At 47.1% G+C, this 23481-nt stretch overlaps 1 protein-coding gene across 2 annotated transcripts in view; it reads left to right on the top strand.

Moving 5' to 3' along the window:
- Window positions 1-23481, top strand: part of LOC105086567 (steroid sulfatase) — a 137690-nt gene that overhangs the window by 21705 nt on the left and 92504 nt on the right. For both annotated transcript variants that reach the window (XM_031445988.2, XM_031445987.2), the window contains exon 2: window positions 13793-13903. In XM_031445988.2, coding sequence (XP_031301848.1) covers window positions 13890-13903 — 14 coding nt within the window. In that variant the 5' untranslated portion in view covers window positions 13793-13889. The remainder of the gene's footprint in view (window positions 1-13792; window positions 13904-23481) is intronic.

The raw sequence follows: 23481 nt of genomic DNA, 5'->3' as shown, positions 1-23481 counted from the left end.
AAGGGCCTCGGGCAGTCAAAATCGTCCTGCTAGGGCTGTAGGTTGGTACCGCCTGTCGGTAGCTCTTTCTAATGCTTGAAGCTCTGTAGGGGAAGTTGCTATTGGGAAGGGCAACTGGTGTCCCAGGCTGGTGGCTGCAATTCCAGAAGTCTCCAAGTTGATGGCTTGAATGCACTCTTCATGGAGCCAGGAGTCAACAGGATCTCCTGGAATCCTGCCTCCCCCTGCCTGCTCTCCAGCACAGGTCACCGGTCTTCTCCTGCCACCCGGCCTCTCTCTTCTCTCTGCCCCCGTGTGACCCTAGTGCTCACCTGCCTTGGTCTGGGGACACAAGTGGAGGCTCTGAGGTCTAGGGGATGGAACCAGTGGGCCATCACCTTCTGAGTATTCAAATTCCAACGATATCGGGAGCCTGTATCTTTGGGTTTGTGGCGCTCATTTCCGTCTCTCTTCCAACTGCCATTTCCTCACCCTCAACAAAGACAGTTGCATCCAGCAGACAAATTAGGAATTTTAATAAACGTAATGGCATAGAAGTGGCTGAGTGATTGACTACTACTTATTTTTAGCAAAAAAGAGTGCTCCTGGCACAAAGGAGTTTTAGGGAAACGGAATTATTCTGTATGGTACTATAGTGGTGGCTACATGTCGTTATAAGCTTTTGTCAAAGCCCACAGAATGTACAACATCAAGAGTGAACCCTCATGTAAACTGTGGACTTTGGTTGATAATGATGTGCCCGTGTTGGTTCATCGATTGTACCAAATACGCCACACTGATGAGGGAGGCTGAGGGTAGGGGAGTGAATACGTGTGGGTGGGGAGGGCCATGTGCAAACTCTCTGTATTTTCTGCTCAGTTCTGCTGAGAACCTGAAACTGCTCTAAAAAAATTAAGTCTATTAATAATAATAATAATAAAAAAAGAGCGCTCCTGGCTCCTGGCCAGCCATTCATTAGAAAACGAAGTAGCCCTCGTGTACAGCGATGCGTGTGGGATATACGCGGCGCCTAATGATATACTCCGTGAGGTCCATTGGGAGCACCCATATGGCGACTCTGGGTGGCCTTCTGTAAAGAGTTACATAAATTCCGTGTGTCCCCAGCTACCTCTGAACAAAGCTACCACTAAACGCTTCACATGGGTTGTCTGTTCCTGCGATGTCTTCACGTTTGCATCTTTTAAGCTGAGCGAATCTTGTGCATAGAGGTACAGTTTGGGTGTAACCATTTTCCCTTGGTTCAGGTAGTGACCTACATCACAGAGGCTAATGTCGTTTTGACCCGTGACAGCTACATATCAGCGAGAGTAGGAATTGTTCCTGTAGCCCTTTTGTATTTTCCTACCAATGTGACTGTAGGTTATTTTAGCAGTTGGCTTGGAATGCAGTCCAGTGCAGTCCACGGTGAGCTGCTCTCACTCGTAGACTTGCTTGATTTTCAGTAAGACTTTTCGGATTTCCTCCTGGACCAAACCTGTAGGCCCCATTGCACCAGTGCAGTCCCAAGAGAATTTTGCATGTGGCACAGAATTAATTACACTCTCACCTTCATCACCGTCTCTTGCAGGAGACACTTCTGCTTTTCCTGCAATGATGCACATTGCTGCTTCTTCCTGGGATGCTGGAAGAACCAGAAATTCTTGAAATGAATTTCTCTCAATGCAGTTGAAAATCAAAGCTGATATGCCACTGTTACATTTATAAAAACTTATTTAGAAATAGGATTCTGTCCATTTTTCATGTACCACACGGTCATCTTTGAATTTAAATAATTTTGATGGGAAAGATTTAGCATCCACCTTTGGCAGCCTTTTAATAACAAAAATACGCTTTGATTAAAAAGCTTTCATGATTCTGTGGAGATAATCTTGAAGATACTGCTCTTTCTTTGGAGATCTTACTGAAAATTGTGACTTTGGACTGTCTATAAACTCGTAAGGGTATCAGGTACTCATGTTTAAAACAGGGGCAATATAAAGCATTCTCCTTGCCCACCAGAACCCCGTGTACCTGTGAGCTCCCATGCCTGCACTGTCTGCAGAGTCTAGAAAGCTCCATGAGCCCAGTCACTGGTGACCTTGGCGCTGAGTCACTGGTGACCTTGGTGCTGAGCCACTGGTCTGCACTGTTCCCCCGACTCTGTCCTGTCCCACAGTTTACTCTGTGGCGCAGACTCTGCTTTTCTCTCTTCTGTTTCTCCCCACACGTTGTTGACCTGTCCCGAGACCTTGGCTTCTCTCAACCATGTTAATTCTCCATCCTGGCGGTGCTGCCTCAGACAGAGACCCTGGGGAACCTCCTGCCAGCTGGATATGTCCCCGCCGGGAACATCGGGAGACAATTCCGTCACATCCACGTTTTCACATTTAGCAGAAAGAGAGAAAAAGAACAGAACATGTAAAGGTCCAGCCACCTTCCTGCATTTACAGAGGCGCACAAGGATACTCTGTTCTATACTTATATTTACATATATGTTAATTCAGTCTGTGCTTTTTCTTTAAATGATGTAATACATGTTTACCACTTTTTTTGAGGTGTCACTTTACGTGTGACTAAACTCACCCACTTGCACAATTCAGTGGTTTTCACACAATTACCAAGCTGTGTGATAATCACCGTGATCAGTTTTAGAACGTTTTCGTCACCCCGGCGAGATCCTTTATGCTCATTTCTGTTCATCCCTACTCCCACCCCTTCCCTGAGGATGTTTTTGAGATGTCAGGTTTGTCTCAGTTTCATCATGTTTCTTTGAAGCCCATGATGATTGTCCCCAGGGATGTTGGCAGTCATCAGATTCTGGCATCCTTGTCCCACCATTATTTTTTCCCCTGTTGCTTCAAATTATGGTCATTTGCAAGGGAAGTGCATACGGAGTTCTTTCCTACACTTAGGTCCTTAAGACTTGATTTCCCCTCTAAGCAACTCAGCATCCGTCAGGGAGACTCTCATTGCTTGAACGTCTTGGACTGCTGTCATTTGAACAAATGTATAATTGTTTCAAAAGACACAGCTCAGAGCAGGGGTAAGGACAATGGGCAGACTACACGCTTTCAGACCAAAACTTTGAATCTGGACCTAGAAGCATGCTCTGGAGTATTATTTGGTAACGATTTTGAAAAGAGAGAAAATACAAAGTGATATAATTTGGGAATATACAGTAGACCCTCCCCCCCGCCGCCCACCAGTTCTGGTCCAGACAATGACTGATGAGTTCTTACCTACAGATAATGAAATGGGCATAGAAGCCTGGTCTGGGACTTTAGCTATTGTCCATCTGCTGGAAGTCGTGCCCAGCTAAAAGCTTAATATCTGATAAATCCTTTTCTTTGTGGAAACTTCATCCCGCAGATAAAATATTGCTCTGAAATTGACTGTGGTAAACCGGGAAGAATTGGTTGGTGAAGCAAGATGATAGAATCCTCGGAGGAAGTGACCCAACTCTTTAAAAATCCATAATAGTAAATGGCGAAGACATGCCCCGGGGTTTAGAGTCGTTCAGATAAAAATGGATATTATCTCCCGGCCAGGGACTCTGAAAAAGGAATGACTGAAGCGTTAGGATGTACTCAAAGGTGAAAGTCTGCCGTTGCAATCAGCCAGTCCATAAAGGGTCCAGTGGAGGAGGGACAAAGCAAGGAGTCCGTGTAGCAAAATAGGGGTCCCCCCTGAATGAGCCCAGACTTTGGAAGGCAGTATTTGGGAGGTCGGGGAAGGGGGAAAGAATCATGAAATGAATGGCTTACCTTTCTGCGTAAAATGTTAGGACAGAAACCCCAGACTCATCAAAGTGCTCACCTGGTGTTGTAGTACCCAGACTCAATTTCATTTTTTAATGTATGTAAAAAATTTTGATTTTGTTTTTGGAGAGGAGAAGTAATTAGGTTTATCTATTTATTATTATTTATTTTAACGGAAGGACTGCGGATCGAACCCAGGACCTCATGCACGCTAAGCACGCGCTCTGTCACTGAGCTAGACCCTCCCCCTTCCCGTGCCCTTCAAAATGGGACAGCATCCCCTCAGCGTCAAAGCTAATCCACGTGCAGCTGACTGTGCAAACCGCATCCGTGTCTTCAAAGTTCGGAAGCTGTGAGGACTGACTTGGTGGCGCTCTACTGCCGAGCTTTTACCCTCCCCCCTGCCTTTTTAAATTGAGGCTATCGTTCGGGGGTGGGGAGCTCTTTAGCTGTAGGCACGAAGAAGGAACGTTCAACTCCCGCCAGCCTCTGGTACTCCCATCAGTGCAGCACCTGGTTATGGAACCCGAGTTCATCAGGTTCCCTCTGACTGTTGCCTCTGGTCTTAGCTCTCTGGCGGTGAAACTTCCCCCCTTCCTTTCCTTCCCTCTCCTGTCTGACTCCTCGAGAAGGTCACAGCCAGCTTTTGTCCGGTCCTTGACCCCTGCCTTTCTCCCTGTTCACCACATCTCCCCGAATGGAACCGGTGTTCTGACCTGTCGGGTCTCTCCAACCCACTGGGGATCAAACACCAGGAAAGGTCACTGTTCACACTTGCGAAAAGCCCTTCCTGGCGAACACACGCACCTCGGATGACTTCAGCAGGTAGGAATACTCGCCCCGTGGGGAGGAAGGCATTGCCCTCTGGGCAGCACAGAACTGGGGTCTGGAGACCAGGAATTCTCCCTGCAGTGTCGGCCGCCTTCCTCTGTGATGCTGGGGGAGGCTCTCACGTTTCCCGAGCTCCATCCTCTCTCCTGCAGATTGAGCTCTTCGGATTTTAATTCCTGGGCAGCATTGCTCAGACTCGACTGAGTCCGACCCCATGGGTTGAGCCCAAACACCCATTTTCTCCTAAGCTCCTAGGCTAAAATTTGAGATCAGATTCTCCCGAGCTGTAAAACCAAAACCAGGTGTTAATTTAATGAATGTCACTGCACTTTCTGGGGTGGGGGCCGGGGGTGGTAATCGAGTATTAGGTAATTTATAAATGTATTAGGTAATTTATAAAAGTCTTCCCCTGAGACAGCTGGCACGCTCTGTAAATTCCCCCAGCTACCCTCGATTAATAATTTTGGGCTGAAAGCTAGTAATTATGAATCTGCCTCGAAGTCACGTTTTTAAATCCACACTCAAAAGTTGACCAATGGTCTTCAGAAGTCAGATGCCATTTATCAGCCTGGGAAGGGCCAGGCCCCTCACGGTGGCTTTTCGCCTGCTCTCTGTCCATCCCCCGCTCGGCCAGTCCCCGCTGCCCCTGCACCCGACTCACGTGAATGTGCCTGCTCCCCACCCCCGCCCCTCAGGCCAGAATGGCTCCACCGGCCAGTTTATTAAAGGGAAACAGCTGCCCTCGTGATGGTTGTTAACCTGAGGGGCTGGGAGCTGCTGGTTCCCCTGGTGACTGATGAGCCAAGCTGACGTCAGTTCCCCCTGTAAGTGGTCACCTCCTCCTCCCCCGGGTGGGAAGGACTGTTGCTACGTCCTGCTCGCCGTTTGCTGTACACAGTGGAGTGTCTCTCCAGGACCCTTTGCCTCTGCCGTGCAAGATCCTTTGTCCAATGAACCACTGACGTGTCTGCCGCTGTTGCCGGGGTCTTTCTTTGGCGATGAGGCTGGGCAGCTCCAAGGCTTTCAGACCTGCGGGGTGCAGCCTAGCCGCCCATGACCAGCAGGGAGAGCCCCAAGCTGGTGCTTCTTAACGGTGGCGTGCTTCTTAATGCTGCGACTCCGACCCGTGCCTGGGAAGGAGGGCGTATATGATGCCTATTAAGGAACCCTTTGTGGTTTAGTTGGCAGGGCCAGTGTGTCCGCCAACCCAGGAATGTGGGAGTGTATTCCACGGTCAGCAGACAAAACAGAGGTGGCCGTCAATGTTTTGAAAATTCTATACGCGTTCATTAATTCAGTCTGTTTTCTGCTACTATGTTGAGCATAAAATGTTAAGACGTTGAAGGCTGGTGTGCCAACGACCAGGTCTTAAGATAAAGTCTGGCACCATTTGTTGAAGGTGTCATCGTGGAATTGCCAGTTCGTACGGCAAGGTGGTGCCAAGAAAGGTTAAGGGTGACGGATATGCGAGGCTGTTTTAGAGAGCCACCTGGGAAGGTAACCTTCCACAAGGTGTCAGTGTAAACACCCGTAGGACATGGCCTGAGCAAGGACGGGGCCCTGCGAGGCCGGCTGGTGTGCACGGATGCAGGTCTCTGATCAGTAGCCGTTGGCCATAGAGAGGGCCCGCCCACTGCCTGACCATCGCCATCAGGCACCTGGCAGAACACACGTGAGCACCAGCGTGGTGGCAGATTCGGGCTGTTTACGGAGCTAACACGGGCCTTGCACACCAGGGCAGTTTCAGGAACGTCGTGGTCACGGCTGAGATGAAGCTTGTTCGTCCTATGACTTGGTGCTGCAGGGATGCGCTTGGAAAAATGGTTATAGGTGATGCTTTGATTCTGTTTTTTAAGGCTCTACCCAACTTTTTATTATAGATGTGTCCGCCACTTAAATCTCCTGTGAAAGAACGATCATCTGTATGTCCTTCATAACTGGTCAAAGATTCAGTAATTGAAGGGTGTTCAGATGATCACAGATTGAATCATTGAAGGGGTTACACATGATCATAGATTCAGTAATTGCGGGGTTTATAGATGATTAGAGATTCAATAATTGAAGGGTTTACGGAAGATCATGCAGTAATTGAAGGGTGGGTGTACAGATGATTGCAGATTCAGTAACTGGAGGGCTCACACATGATAGTTCAAATAATTGCAGGGCATACGGATGCTCATAGGCTTAATAATTGGACGAATTACACATGATCATAGATGCAGTAATTGAAGGGTGTATAGATGATCACAGATTCAGTAATTGTCAATATTTTGCACATTGCCTTTCTCCATCTAAAGTCGATGACCGTTTCGCGGTGTCTTGCATGAAGCGGGTACTCAGGAATTCACCCTGCAGTGGGCCCCAGGGCCCTTCAGGACCTGGAGGGAGAGGAGCACGGCGAAGCTAGGGTGCACGTGCATGCTTTAGGTGCTGGCTCAGTATTAATAATGTGCCCTCAGCTGCCCAGGGCTGGGCTTCCCCTAAATGAATTCTGATTCCCTGGCCCCACAGAGTGAGTGTTCCTTATCATGGGGAAACTGGAACCGTCAGCTACCACCGGGCCTCCGTGACAGCCCTTGAGCCAGTGTACCTGACTAGACTGAGAAATGGAATCAGCATTAGCTCAGACCTTGGACCCCGTCAGGTCCATTTACCTGTAACCAGGGGAATTAGTCTTTTTCACAAACACAACCTGTTACAAGAGGGCTGGGGTGGGGGGGCGGATTCTGGGTAGGAAGGTGCTGTGAACAACAATGAATGAAGATAACGCTATTTATCTTAACATTTTTTCACATTTACAGTTTTTATAGAGGTTGATCATTGTAAGAAATACTTTTTCACAGTTCTGCATTTCTAGTCCTGTGTTAAACTTAATGATTTCCCTAAGAATCTTTGTAGTTCCCCAGGAGGAAGCTCCAGAACTCTCTGTACAACTAGTTTAAGATATAAATGCACCAAACGTGTAGTCAGACCCCCACCTCTGTCTGCTGCTACACATAGCCTTTTGGACAAGGTCAGCACAAAGATGTGGCTTCCACGTGGGAAAACTGCACAATTTAGGGCAGTTAACAGGCAGAGATTGTCAGAATGAATAAAAAATAAGACCCAGCCATAGGCATTCTGCAAGAAACACTTTAAAGACACAAGTTAACAATGAAAAATAAAAAGAAATAAGCCATGCTAACACTAATGTAAAGAATATTGGAGTCGTTTTATTAATCTCAAGATGCTAGAGGGAAGAAAAAGAATCCTGCTAGGGACGAAGAAAGTTGTTACATGGTGAAAAATGGTCAATTAACCAAGAAGGCGTGACAAGCGTAAATGTTTATACACCTCACGATAGAACTTCTAAATAAATGAAACTAAAACAAATGAAAAAGCAAAAAGAAATAGCTAGAGATTTCAGTGCGAGTCTCTCAATAACGGATAGAATTAATAGCCAGAAAACCATTAAGGGTATAGAAGATTTGAACAGCACTATAAATCAGCCTTTTCTGGTTAGCAGCTATAGAACTGTTTACCCCAAAAGCAAACAGAAGCCATATTCTAGTAGACTGGGCTATGGAAAAAAAAAAAAAAAAAAACCTCAGCAAATTTAGAAGAGTTAAAAATGATAGAGTTTGTTCTCTGACCACATGGGATCAAACTAGAAATAACTGACAGAAAGAGAACAGAAAGAAGATGTTAAGTGTCGACCTCACCCCAAAACGGAGACACTCCCCCAAGATCGCCCATGTTGCTGCACAGGTGCGAACTCACAGGGCTGGAACTGGACGTTGCTTGTGCTTGTTCCCCTCGTGGAAGTTCTTACTAAGGTGGCACACGGAACAGGTTACAGAAGATGTTAATTGCATCACCAACATGCACTTTGGCAAATGTTGATGTTTTCTTTCCGTAGCGTATGGGTCAGAATGGTTACATGATCCCGGTAGCCTTCCATTTTTTTGAATTATCAAAGGACCAACTGACCCTTGGAAAACTGTAATACTGTTAAGTATAAAACAAAGACAGTAACAGCTGTCCCATCCAGAGCAAAGCAGAAAGTGGGCTGAGTGGAACAGAGACAAGTCAGATTCATTTGGCAAACTTGAAACTATCCCCACCCTTGGCAAAAAAAAAAAGACAATTCCGTGGTTGTAATTCTTTTCTCTCATTGGGTCAGCGTTATTATGTTTAGCTGATTTATGGAATTTGTTTTGTGTCATAAATTCAGGCATGAATGCCCCTTCATCGCTGGGCTCAAGGGCTAAAAATCTTGGCATTTTCAACTGTGCTTTGGAAATAAACCCAGCTTCCCAGCAGCATAACCGAGCCTGCACGGTGGGAAATGGTGGAAACGTGACATACGTAGCTTTTGTTGCTTTCTCATTACATGTTGCCAATTAAAACTTTTCTTCTGCAAGGAAGGGGCTTCTGTGAATGAGGATCGCAGCTGTCTGATTTGGTCTGATTCCAGATGTTCATAGTTAGTGGCACTGATGAAATCCTCAGGATTTCCACAGTCCCAGGTGGCACAGGCTCTCGGCATGCACTGGATATTGATAAACAATTTCTTACCTGAAGTCCTTGGAGCTGGATGTGTTTTGGAATTGAGTTACGCATGTTTTAGAAAAATGATAAAGTGCCTTTCCCATATCTCGTAGGACACCCTCAGCCGGTGGGGGCAGCACTCAGTAATCAAACCCATTCATAGTCCTGCAGAAAAACGTACGCGTATTCCTCCCAGTGGGCTGCATGAAGGCAGGTGCTACAGAGTTAAATGTCTTCATGTAGTAATACACTGGTAAATTAAATTGTGTGAGGATAGACCACCGACTCCCAGGGTACTGCCGATCTCTACAGAGAACACGAGGTTTAGCCAATTAAAAATAAAGAAGATAACCTGTAACGTATATCCGTGGTCTCCAGATGCTTGAGTACCTTTGAGAAGAAGGTGCTTAAGAGTCACCATAGTCTGCCCACCATGTACTATTTGGCCCTGTGATGATGATGGTGAGAGAACAAGATTCTGCAGAGGCAAAATGGAAATGTGAAAATCGACCCTCTCAAAGACTTCTGTCATGATCTGACTTGTCAACCTAGTGTTTCTTCTGAGCGGTCTGTCTCTTATGGAATCAGTTGCCATAATCTCTGGTTCTTGAGGCCAGTGATGAACAAATCACACATCTTGGCCATATCCAGTCAGGGGTTGGCACACATTTTCTGTGTAAGGCCACGTGCATGGTAAATATTGTTGGCTTTGCACATTTGCACAGTTGTGAGGTGACAGTGCAGAATCAGCCATAGACAGTAAGTAAATGGGTGTGCACGGCTACGTTCCAATAAAACTTTATTGACAAAAAAACAGGCAGTGGGCTGGATTTGACCCAGGGGTCATAGTTTGCCAGCCAACCCATTCTACATGATTTTTTTTTCACTGTACTTCACAGTTCCGTGCTCATGACCACCACCATTATCCTTGTATTAATCAGTACATAGTGAACAAAGAGCTGAAGGACACGTTTATCCACTCTTGATGGAATACAAAATTGTGCGGTCAAAAGGCCATACTACAGATTTCATACTAAAGAAGAAATAAGTCCTTCAAATGGGCTATTTCATGAGAAGTGTGTGAGAGGGCGCACCAGAAACTCCATTATTTTATAGTTTTCTTCTAGCCCAGGTGGCTTCCTGCTGGTGCTTGGACTCTTGGGAAATAATCTCTTGGCAGATCCTTCTTGTTTGCGTGATGATGTATGGGTAACTTGAGTTCAGTTTTCTGTCATGGTGGTTGTTGGTTTCTCCAGTCACTGACCACTCTGTCTCACCTCTGCCCGAAGCGCCAACACACCCACGGACCCCACAGCTCAGCCTGAAGACCTCTCTCCCATCATTTGTAAGGGTTTCTCTCAGGATCATAGCTTAGGGGCAGAATGAGGCTGTTTCTGATGAGTTTGTATCTGCTTCTGTCTTACATGCAGTCCCAGGAAGTAGATTCTGGGACGAGATGTGCATTCAGGAGGGTTTGGGGTGGGGTGAATTCCTGGATCAACCCTCGTAAGGAGGATGAGGCCGAGGGAGGAGGTGAGCTGTGTTGCTGTGCTGTTGGAGACCTCAGCCCGTTACAGGGCAAACTCTAGAGCCAGGACGGTCCCTCACTTGTCCCACTTGAAGGCAAGGAGGCTGCCCCTTTGGGGACCACCCATTGTCTTTGGGCTACCATGGAAATAGATGATCTCTGAGCTCCCCCACCGGTAGGTGACATCACCTTGGGAAAAGAGACTCTGGCTGAAGGCTGGTCCCAAAGAGAGACTTACTGACATCAGTTTTCAACACGACCAGCCACTACAGGGTGGGAGACCTCCGTCCTCTGTTGACATCTACACTCTCCCTACACGTCCACCAAGAATATTCTGTTTGCAAATTCCTGAGCGCCATATCCTGCTGCTTTATGTTGAGAAGATGCTTTTTCACCCTGGATTTCCATCAGGCGTCTTTCATTCCTTCGGTCAGTCTCCTGAACCCTCACACTTGCCTTCACTGTCTGCTCGTACATGGAATATCCTGTAAGTTTTCACAGGTAAGTAGGCTTATTGAGACGGCCCCAGTTTGAAAACTAGAACCCCTAACCCCAGGGAAACTAGGTTCACCGGTCATCCCAGGGTAAACCCATCGGTCAAATGTCAGTCACCTGCCTCTCCAAGTCTTTACCGTCTTCCTACACCGTCTTCTTCAAGTAAGAGGCGTTGGAGGCACACCCCGGTCACACTGGGCTGTTGCTAATGACAAACGCTTTCTTGTCTTCCTATCACTGTTACTCGCGGGGTGTCTTGAACACTTCTTGATGTTTTCCCAGTGCAGTTGAAGCCTAATGTTTCCCAGCAAGGCACCACGATACTAGCAAACAGCAGAGGCGGGTGGGTCAAGACAAGACGGATGACTCCGTCAGTTCAGGTTGGGTTTTGCTGCCAAATGAAAAGAAAAAGATTTTACAAAAACCTTTTGGTTTCCAGGGCTTTGGGTGTCTCAGAATCAAGGACAAGGGACAGTGGGCTCTCACTCTGCCTTTAAATCACTGTCACGATTTTCAGATTTGAGTAACTAAAACCTCGTGCGTAGAAGGGATGAGAATAATGAAAAAAATGACCAACTGCATGACAGTTACGATGATTATAAACAGATTCATACATTACAGATAAACATGCTTATTATTTGTTAACTCACAGAGTAAATCAAAATATAGGTTCCTAGTGATAAAGCAGACCTCACCACTTGACCGCCTTCCATCGTCTTGTTCTGTGACTGTAACTGGGATTATAAATTTTGTCTAAAGCGACTTATTTTCATACAACTTACTATAGTCATAGTGGAACCACCACTCAGAATTGGCAGTGGATAATTGTTTGAACAACCTGGGTGTGACCCCCCCCCTCCAACCCCATCAAGGCTTTGGCCAATCTCTGTCGTCACACCCAACGTAATGATTGCTGGACCGGCCATCTGATGTGGTTTGTAAACCTTGGCACCACTGATGGTTGAGGCCAACTCTTTGTGGTGGAGGGTTGGGCTGGATGCTGGGTGCTGGAGGGCTGTCCTGTGCTTCATAGAAATTTGACAGCGTCCCTGGCCTCTACCCAGTGGATGCGGGTGCTCCCCATCCAGTTGTGAGAACCAGAGATGCGTGTAGACCCACGTGGGGCAGAACCACCCTGAGCTAGAACCACTCTAATGATACTTTGAAAAGGGGGCCTCTGAACAGGAGCTTTTCTGTTCTTCTTTGCGTGTTTTCCTTCTGCGGATAGAGTCCCTGGTGGCAATACCACTGTGGCTGGCACTGTGGCTTAATCTGTTTACATGTGTCTGTTGCTCTGCATAAAGTATTGAGTAGGGGATCAAAGGGCTCCGACTGCTGAGGTCTTACAGTATTTCCTGTACATAAAAGATGTGGGCAAGAGAAAGGGAGAGGAGGACTGAGATCTTCCCTGCCTTGCAAGGGGGCAGGGGGTCCCCCACTTGTTCAAATCCATGTCCTTACCCACTTGGTCTTGCCCAGTGATGTCATGGTGAGTGGGCAGAAGAGATGACCGTGCCCCCCCCCCAGATGGGGTGGAAGGTCAGTGCCCACCCACACACCATTCCTTTTCAACAAGAATCTAATGTGGAAAGCCACACGGGAAGACCGATGGCAGTTTCAAATGCCATCTCTGGGGAGGGGGAAGAAGGACATTTCTGGGACACTGGTGGTACCTAAGAAATTGTGGCTGGAAGCGGACCTTCAGTAAAGCAAGATCTCCATTTACAAAAATCGGTAGAATCGTCATTTTTCTGTACCGTGGCGTTGTCTTGTGCATCATCTTTACCAAGTGGGATTGTACGTCCTATTTTAAGTGGATAAACACTATTGTCTACACATTAAGTGTTTCAAGGCACGTGCTGGGTTTTGTCCAAACGCCAACAACTGAAAAGTACGTAGGTTCCTGAGGAGGTTCAGAGCCATCCAGCTGGTTTTCTTTGACTTCATTCTCAGCTCCCAGGGAGGGCTCTATCCCAGAGGTTGAAAGACTTTTTTCGGTAAAGGGCCAGATAGTCAATATTTTCATGTTTTTGAGCCAAACGATATTTGTCTGAACTACTCAGCGTGGACTTTGTAGCATGGAAGCAGTTACAGGTAATAAATGAATGGCCATGGCTGTGTTCCAATACTTTTGGGCTTTGTGGACCTTGAAATAAGGACTTCATGAAGGACTTTTCATATATCACAAAAGTGTTCTTACAAATGTAAAAACATTCTTACTTGGCTACAAAAGCAGCTGAGGTCAGAGTCCCATGCGCCGCTCTCTGTGACCCCAGCTGTATTTGGAAAATACTTTCTGAGCACTTGTAATGACAGACAGATGGCCCCTGCCATCTTGACCCATACAGCCTGTGGGGAGGACAGATACCAAATAAAAAGAAGCCAAATATAGTTTTGCAGATAGTGACAACTACTGTAAAGGGGAGAGGGGAGGTGCTTTGATTTATCAACACTGGGGCAACTGCTTTAGATTGTGCAATCATGGGAGGCTTCCTGGAGGTGGTGGCTAGTCAGCTGACACCTGTGGGTGACTAGGAGTTGGGCAGAGAGTGGAAAAAAGAAAGAGGCAGGGAGAGGAATCCCCTAGGCATGACAGAGGACCCTTTCATTGAAGTGTTTCAGGATGTGGTTATTCAGTACCTGACTCTTCTGCTTTTGGATGAATTCACAGGATGAGCCTGGCGCTACCCAGTTTCTCTCTGCTGAGAGGTAGTCACCGTCTCTGTACCTGCACATGGTGGTCTCAGTGACGGAACGTCTCCTGCAGGATGACCGCTCAAGTGTGAGTACAGCTGCTTTCGCTCTCAAAGTGTCACTGCCTGTTGACAAAGTGCTCCCCTCACCCTGACCACGTCGTCCAAGTCACGTGGGGCATTTATTTGGTGACCTTTGTAATGACGTTTCAGAGCATTCTGATATTGCAGGGATGACGTCCATTTGGAGCTGCCCCAGGTCTCCCTTTCCTTCACAGATGACTTTCCAACAAAAGGGGAGCAGCCGTGGGGACAAACATTTTCCTGGAGAACAGCTGCCCTGGGCTAGTCCGGGCCGTACACCCTAGTAAACTGTCATAATAAGTGTGTCGCTTGAAAGATCTTGGAGAATACAGGGGTGGCGTTTTATCGATGGTTTCACACGTATCCTGGACCTTCGAGGTGACAGTGGTTGAACCAGCAGAGGTACAAACACTTGGCACTGTGGGAAGACTCGTGGTGCTCGGGTTGGTCTCCACACCTGAGGGACAGAACAGCTTTCTTCCTGCAGCAAAAGTGAGTGTGTGGTGCTGATGGGGACGGGATGAAGGAGGCGGTTTCCAAACCCCTTGGAGATGAGAGTCCCTGTTATGCGCCCTCCTCTCCGGCAGGGGCTGCTGCTTGATGATGCGAAGAGGGCCATTGTGATGTCAGGGGGGCCCTGCTGGGCATTCAGGCCCCATGTAGCAGCAGGCTCAGAGAAGTGGGCAGGGAGATGCTGTCAGACAAGGTCTGGTTCACATCGTCCCCCAAAGGCCCCCGGAAGTGGGACCATGTGGAGTCGGGGAGACCCGGGCTTTGGATCCCACCCCTGGGCCAGTGTGCTCAGGAAGTAGGTTAACCTCCCCTTGCTGGGGCTTTTCTCTGTAGAATGGAGACTGAACCATCTTTGAAATACAGCTTTGGGACTCTGGGGCTACAGGTGGCAGTGTTTCTCCTGCACGGAGATTTTGCCCTCCAGGGGGAATATGGCCCAGTCTGGAGGCGTTTTTAGGTTTCATAAGTCTGGAGGGACGTGGTTACCAGCATGGAGCGGGTGGAGGTCAGGGTTGCTGCTAACCGTCCCGCCATGCACAAGACGCCCCACCACAAAGTGTTACCCAGCCCCGAATGTCCATAGCGCCGAGTGCAGAAACCCTGATCCGTGGAACAGGAGATTCAACTTAATCTTCTCTTTCTTCCTAGAATACTCGATGGTCTTTCACTGTAAGGGATCAGAGTTAGAATACGAATTAAAGAGAAGAAAAAGACAGTGACCTTCTAGGATTTCCTTTTGTGTTCAATTTAAGCCCCCCAACAGAGGGTTCGCGTTCGGCAGCAAACATCCTTGGAGGCTTAGCACCGTGGCTTGTGTTCCCTGTGAACGCTGAGCAGCTTAACAGATTCATTTTCCATTGTGATGTCTGTAATTTGTTCTTTAAAAGGATCATGTATGCCTTTTCTCTTTCAGAAACAAACTTTTTTTGGCGGGGAGGGAGGGTTTTAAAGAATAATTTATTTTCTAAAGCTATCATCAATGCAGGAGCCGGCTTTGATTTCTGACCTAGCTTTCAAAGCCTTAAGCACCTGCTAAGTAGAGAGTTTTATTTTTATTCCTCTGGAAAAACAACTGTGCGTTTTGCAGGGAAGTGCTTTGGGTTCTTTTGTTGTTGTTGTTGTTGTTGTTATTTTAGTCTGGAGGGGAGATTGACAGTCTTTGGACCCAGCTAGAAGGGCTCAGAAAAAAAAAAAACTGACAGACTCGGTAGCTAATTAAAAGTATGCAGAGACTCATGATTAATTCACAATAAATGAATACAGCGTTCATCATCCTTTTGTAATGCTCTGCTGTAAAGGGGGAGTCTTCCAGCGGGGGCTAGAAGTTCTGCTCCTGAATACGTAGTAACAATATCCGTTATATCTTACCAACGTGAAGCCATCCTCCCGGGGGATTCTGAGGTACCTCGCAGTCCAGAGTTTGGGGTTCTCGAATACGGCATATTAAACTATCCCTCTCCTTAAATGGATTGAAGACTTTGATGATAATCAAGAAAACGCTTTGATCTTGTCTCTGAGAGTTCTCATTTGTTCGCTCCAAAGAAAAAAACTTGACGGATATTGAAGTTTTCTTAGAAATGACGGAAAAAAGAAAAAGGAAATTTCCTTTTTATGAGATGTCATTCTAGCTGACAGGACCTGCCGTCAGTCGGTTGCTTATTCTGCTGATGTCCGTCCTGGGATAGTCAGTGATTTATTTTTTAATCCTTTGATGAGGATGAAAAGGTTTCTCAAGTGGACTGTAAATCCCTGAGAAGGATATTTTATGGCAGCAAATACCCGTGAAAATAAGCCCATTTGGGGGGTCAGGATAATCCAGAGCAAAAAAAATTACAGTGACCGTGTTGTGTGTCTCAGAGAAAATGGCGGAGAGAAGGTTTCATTAAAGAGGTAAATTGGGAGAGAAAATGGGACAATCTGGCGGCTTTCCTTCTAACCAGGAGACCAGCAAGAACAGGGCAGCTCGGTGTCCTGTGTCTCCTGATACGAGGCAACAAGGACACCAAAAAAAAATAGATAAAAAACCTGTGTGACACCCCTGCCAAAAAGGTTCAACCTGAATTTGTGCCCAAAGAAATGAACAGGCTAATCCAGAATATACGACACTGTATGAGACAATTGACCTGGATTCTTTCTCCCGAAAAGTCAGTGCCACGAACAAACCAAGAAAGGCCAGGGGTGGGAGTGGGGGTGGGGGGGCAGTTACAGTTTTCAAAAGGTGAAGAAACATAACCCTGAGTGACTCTCGAATGGATCCTGGATTGGAGAAGAGAGCACGGTGGTGCAGTTACCTGGGGACTGTGTAGGGTGCGTTGATTGACTCAGTGTTATTCTTCAGCGGTGTCGTGGTTGTGGGGGACGCTGTCCTCGCTCTAGGAGACGCATGCCGAACTTCCTAGTGGGGAAGGGCCGTCGTGTATGCAGCTCGCTGTGAAGCGTCATGGCACACAAACACGAGGACGTTCCTTGTCCTTTCTTAGTCTTCCGGGGCAGGAGAAACAGGATGGATGCATAGATTCATGTGTATGTATACACACTCGTGCACACATAGAGACACAGAGAAAGCATGCAAGCCCATGTGGCAGAATGTCCCACGCCCAAGTGAAGGAGCGTACCTGTGTTTGCTTTTATTCTTGCAAAGATTTTCTAAGGTTGAAAATTTTCCTCCTTGCAAAATAATGTTTTTTGGGGAAAAATTTGTATGACGTTTTATGTTGCTTCTCCTTGGTTTTTTTTTTTTTAATATTTTATTTTATTTTTTAATTTAAAAAAAATTTGGGGGGTAGTTAGGTCTATTTATTTATTCGTTTATTTTTGGAGAAGGTCCTGGGGATTCAACCCAGGACCTCGTGCATGCTAAGCACACGCTGTACCCACTGAGCTATGCCCTCCCCCGACATTGCTTCTCTTCGTTTGAAGGGATGCTTTAGTGCCATTGATTTTTGTTTTTAGAGTTTGGTACGGGATCCATCATAAGAGGTATGTGTTGCGTGTCCTCCTTTACCTGAATCGGGGGTGACTGTGCCGGCCTGGTGTCCGTGATACTCTGGTTCCCTTTTTCGTGGTGCGTCCCCATGCAATGTGGTTGTGGGTTGTACTTGGCAGAACCTCGTCCCTGTGACTCCAAAGTTGATGAATCCATTCCTTCATTGGCTGTATTTACAAAGTAACTGTGGCACCTTTCCATGTAGTTTCTCATTTTTTTTTTCTATCATTCATTACTTTTTCATCATTTACAGTAGTGTGTGAGTTTCTGGTGCACAGCATAGTGATTCAGTCATATACATTTTTATACATATGCTTTTCCATCTTCTTTCCCATTATGGTTTATGGCAAGTTACGCAGTATAGTTCCCCGTGCTGTGCGGTAGGACCGTGTTGCTTACCTGTTTTATATACGAGTTTGTATCTGCTAATCCCAAACTTGGTGAACTACTGAGTGGAGACTGGATTCTGGTCCAGAGGTGCATTCATAACTAACCTGTACCGTCTTCCAAACGCCTGTACCGCCTTCCAAGTCTCCCCGGCTCCTGGTCTCTTTGCCCTGAGACAGGGTTCACAGGACTGTTGAGTCAGTGCCGAGAGCCGTGGAGGGAGCTGTCTCAGAGCTTGCGGAAACGGCGTTCTGGCTCCTCCCTGCCATTCTGCGCTGGTCTCTGTGTGGTTTGCCGCGGCAGGGTTGAGGCAGGTGCTGTGGGTCTGCGGGTCCTACTGTGAAGATCAGGAGGAGCAAAACCCATCGGACTCCTCTGTGACCAGCACAGCCTGCCTTCAGAATTCAGAGCAGTATTTTTGTTCTAAGTTTTAACAGGTCACATGTGAGAATGCCTGAGCGACAAGGCCTTCCCTTTATAAGAAGACATCTGCAGACACAATCCAGGCAAGCACTGAATTTGCCATTGTTACATCCATTCCAGTGAAGACATTTAGAAGGTTAAATTAACCCGATCAGCAGCACTTGGCCGAAGGGCTCGCCAGGCTGCTCAGGCTCCTCCGTGGGCCTGGAGGGGGTGGTCTGAGTTGCTTCCACCCACCTCTGGTGGAGCTCCTCATGGACAGAAGGTCTCGTGAGGAAAAACACTGGCGGTTTTGTCTCCACCGTAAGTGAGGGCAGCACACAAGCTGAGGCGTGTTCAGTTATCCACATGGGCTGAGGCCCATGGCCTCACCTGTGTCTTAGCCAGAGTGTCTTCGCAGCCCTGCTGTCCATCCACGGGGACTCACAGCAACAACACAGAGCCCCATGGATGACCTTGGAAGAAACGACTTTTAAACGCACAGATCTCCAGTGCAGAGAGATCCAGAGGCTCCCTAAGAGGCCTTGGCTTCTCTGTCGTGGCTACATCCGGACCTGGCACACCTTGGGCTGAGCCGTCTTCAGGGGCTGAGCCCCTGGCCTCCGGGGATGTGTCTGCCTCTGTCCCCGTTAGAGCACCCCAGCGGCCTTCCACCGGAAGGAAGGGGGAATCCCGGAACCAGGGCTGCAGGGGGCTCCACGGTGGGGCGCCTGCAAGCCTCCCATCCCTCAGCTCCTTCCTGCACGGCGTTCACCTTTGCTTTTTTTCTTCCCCACCAACACCTCGTCTTAGGAAATCTCTCCTCCCCGCCGGGCTCTCCCTCCTGCTCTGGACCTCCGGCTAGCCATGCCCTCTCCGGGCCCCGCACACGTTTTTACAGTTTGGTACCATCCTGGATGTGATTGCCCGGTACTGATGATTTGAATTCGGTCTGTTTTTGCAAACGCGTGGCCAGACCTGTCTGTGCGGGAATCCCACGATGCTCCCTGTGGTTGTCCAGCAATGTGGGGTGCCCTGTGGCGGTGGGGCAACTCATTGTGGAAGACGTGAATGAAAAAAACTGTTTCCTCTGTTGTGTTCATGCTGATGTTCGATGATATTCTTGGCAGTTGAGTCAAGTAAGAAGGGTACATGCAAAAAAAAAAAAAGAAGAAGAAGGAAAGAGATCACCTTTCTGATACGATCAGCCCTCTAACGTACACATGTAAAGTACCTCTTATCTGGGATTGCTCAATCTTTGTCTTTGCCAAGTTCCGACGCGTGTATTTTAGTTGTCTTGCTGACAGTCATTGAGGTTCAGCATTTCCTTAATTTATGCTAGTCCCATGCTTTCATAACTTAAAAGATTGGTTCTTCCTTTGAATTCTTAGGTTTTATTAACTGGACGTCAGCCTCTAGTCCTTTGATTTTTGCACTGTGTTTCCAGAGCCCGAGCGGGTTTGCCGGGTACGTTTAATTGTGTGGTATTTCGTATCATGTGAATGGGGAGTCCATTGATTCTAGCTACCTGCCAAGTTTATTTATTGCCAGAGTCTCGGGTTCAGGGCAGGGGGTGACCAGATGCATAGCTTATGAGCGCTTACAAGGATGACTCAGGTGCCGTTTCCTCACTGAGTTACTTGTGTCTTTTGCTTTTTGAAATAAGCATCAGGCCAGTTGTTCTCAGGTAGGGGAAAGAAGAAACATTGCCTCCAGGATAAATTTACTTTTCAAGGACAGTTTTTTTTTTGATTTGACATGTAAGTGATATCATATGACATTTATCTTTCTCTTAGTTCACTTCTTAGTATGATAATCTCTAGATTGATCCATGTTGCTGCAAATGGCATTAATTCATTCTTTTTTATGGCTGAGTAGTATTCCATTGTATAAGTATACCACATCTTTATCCAGTCATCTGTTGATGGACATTTAGGTTGCTTCCATGTCTTGGCTATTGTCAATAGTGCTGCTGTGAACACTGGCAAGCACTATTTCTTATATTCCATAGTGTGAGTATGTCCATGGTACACTCTGGTTTTCTGGGCACCCCATTCATTTGCTGAGGTTCTAAGTGGGCGTCAAGGTCTCTGCTGGTGGGGTCCAGGAAGAAGGCTGGACTGCTCCCAGATCCAAATGGCATTGCCTTTCTTTTTCTTTCTTCCTTTCTTCCTTTCTTTCTTCCTTCCTTCCTTCCTTCCTTCCTTCCTTCCTTCCTTCCTTCCTTCCTTTTTTTTTTTCCCCAGTCTCAGGGCTGGAGCATCCCTGCCTTTCTTGAAGCGGGTGGAAGGCATCTCTTCAGGCTGGGATTAAATCCACGTATCTGGATATCCTCTCCTTCCCTTTCTTCCGGGGCCTCCCCCACGCACATCCATCATGCAGACACTTGTCTGTGGGTTCTTGATGCTCCCTCCCCCTCCTTGGACCAGTCAGCACTCATCAGTGCATCACTGCATCATTGCAAATAACTTAACAGTGCAGAAGCGAAAAAATTCAGTGTGGGCTGTGATAGCATTAGGTGTTTGCACATAAAACTGTGGCTTAGTGGAAGATCTGAATTGAGAAGGGGATGCACTTATAAATACTTAGAAAAGAACTGTGTCTCAAGGTAGATAAATATCTGTTAGACTTGGTCTCATTGAGCATTTGCTGTATAGAGAGGGGTTTCCTAAAATGGTGACACCTGATTTGGGGGTCTTCTTGCCCTGGGAGTTAGTTGTTTTAAATAGTAACCATGCACTGATTCTGAAGATAGTCACTCTGAGATCACGCAGATATTTACGTATTTACTTACATGTGAGTCATGTTTCTTCCCTTTCGACTGTGCGATGAGGCGCTGTGCTAAACGGGTCTCTTGCTAATAAGCGTGGTGTTGTCATGAATTTGCGTGATATCATTGTAATCAGCATTCATTGCAGGGGTAGCTGTCAGTGTCTGCACATCTCGTTGCTGTTGGAAATGGTTGCGTCTGAATTGGCAGAATCAACATACAATTTAAGAGGGGTTGTTTCCTGCAGGTGGGCAGTTAGCTCTGTGTGACTTTGCTGTAAGTTCTCCTTTGCAGTTACTGGTAAGGGGCCTTGTGCTATAACTTCACCCCAATACAGCACCTTCTGCAGATGTGTTCTGTCACTCCTGGATCCTTTTGGAGACAAGCCCGCAAGAATATGAAAAGTCCTCATTTTGCCATGGCAGCGATACATTGTCTGATCTTATTCTCTGGTGACGATCGGCTTTGGCAGCTGTTGGGGATAAAGACATTTTTCTCTACTCTTCTAGGGTTTTTTGGCTGGTGTAAGAATTAAATGGATGTGAGACAGATGAACAGGAGAAAATCACAAATGTTTAATGAGGAGAGACCCAGGAGAACTGAGTCACTCAACCAAAATGGCCAAAACCCTCACCTTAAATACCATCTTCAGCTAAAGACACAAGAGGACATTGAGGGTAGTGGTTTGGGAATTCAAAGGGGAGGAAGGCAATTCACAGCGGGATGGAAAAACAAGTGTTTCTTAAACAAATGTTTGCTGGGCCAGGCAGACCGTGGGATAGAGTGGACTCTTATCTCCAGACCCTACCACGTCTCTCCCACCACCGCTGGCCCGTATTTGTTTTACCAGATTTCTATGGTGATATCTCTGTTTAGAGAACAGGCCCTCTAAATTTTTTTAGGCAGTTAGGGGGAAGTTTCTTACTGAGTCTTTTGGGCTGTCATATTTTTTAGCCTGCCAAAGAGATGTTTTGGGGTAGTGAATTTTGCTCCCCTAAATAGCCCATTCCTACACCCACAAGGCCATGCATGGTGTCCCTGAAGAGGGACAGGAGCTGTGAGTTTGCAGCTCATGGGTGTCACAGGTGGAGCAAACATACTGGGCTGCAGTGCTCACTCAGCCCCATAGGGAACGTTCACCAGAGTAACTGAGTCCCAGCTTACCTGCCCTGCCTTACCGGACCGTCATGTGACTCGCATCTGACGAGACGCGGCAGGCACACGCCTGCACCGATTCTTGTCAGAATGATGTTTAAGTGGCACCTGGATCTCTGTAGCTGCTACACAGCCAGGACGTGGCACCGAGATCTGTGATCCTACAGTGTTGATGCTGTCTCACGGGAAAGGGAGGTTGATTTTATACAAAAATCAAACTTGAAAAGGGGCTGCAGCCCTGCCGGTCCAACTGTCTCCCCCAGCCAGGCTGGTCTGCGTGGTGTCCAGTAGAAAACCAAATCCAGTCTCAACAAGGAGAGACTTTTACTCAAGAGGATTGTTTCAAAGGGGGAGACAGATTATTGCTGATCTGCCGATAAGGTCTGCAGGCATCTCAAAGTTTAAGCCAAAAAATAATAATATTAATAATTTTGGGGGGAGGGTATAGCTCAGTGGTAGAATGCACACCTAGCATGCATGAGGTCCTGGGTTCAATTCCCAGTACCTCTTTTAAAATAAATAAATAAATAAATAAACCTAATTACCTCCCCCCATGAAAAAATTAAAAAAAAATTTTTTTTTTAATAAAGAGGAGTAAGGAAGGCTAGAAAGAACCAGGTGTGGGGAACGAGGATCAAAGGGTGGCATGATTGGATGGTCAATCAGAGAGGGTAATGATTTACCCGGAGGCCAGCCTGTCCTCTGGAGGGGCTGTCTGTTGTCTCAGGCTGAGTGTGGATCCAAGTTCAGGGTCCTGGGTTGAGGGGAAGAGAAAACTTGAACCAGTTCGGTTCACAAACATTTTGTTCCAGTTCATCCGTGGGGATGAACCATTCAGTGAATGATTAATGGGACAGAGGATGGGAATCCCCAGGTTCTGTGTCCGGCGTCGCCCTAGGTAGGCAAGGGAGGCGTCTGTGAAGTCACAAGGGGAAAGGGGCTTCTTTGAACGCTGGTCTGGTTGGGTTCCTTTCCTATGGCGTATGCTTTGTTCGTTTGTTTCCACTTCAGTGTCTCTTAGGTGACAAGTTTCCTTATGGACTCATGGAGCCTCCTGGTCAGGAAGGATTACACTACTCTGTTCAAATTCCCTGCTTCTCGGTGAGGTAATCCCTCTGCAGTATCCTGACAGATGGGGTCTTGTCAATCTTCTCCCTGGTCGTGGCAAGGGAAGGAAAGGTGGGATTTGACAGGCTGATCATTTTGTGGTCTGGCAGCTCTTGTAAGGTCATGGTCCTTATTTTAGAGACAGCCCTAGCTCTGGCCTTTGAGACAGCAGCTAAGTCCTTCCTTGCTCAGATGAGCCACGCAGAACAAATTGAAAGACAACTCAAGTGCCTTTCGAGCTCAGGGTGAGATGTTCCTGATTC

The sequence above is a fragment of the Camelus dromedarius genome, chromosome X (assembly GCF_036321535.1).
Source record: "Camelus dromedarius isolate mCamDro1 chromosome X, mCamDro1.pat, whole genome shotgun sequence".
Lineage (NCBI taxonomy): Eukaryota > Metazoa > Chordata > Mammalia > Artiodactyla > Camelidae > Camelus > Camelus dromedarius.
Note: the sequence above shows the minus strand (reverse complement) of the source record. Positions and strands in the feature narration are given on the sequence as shown.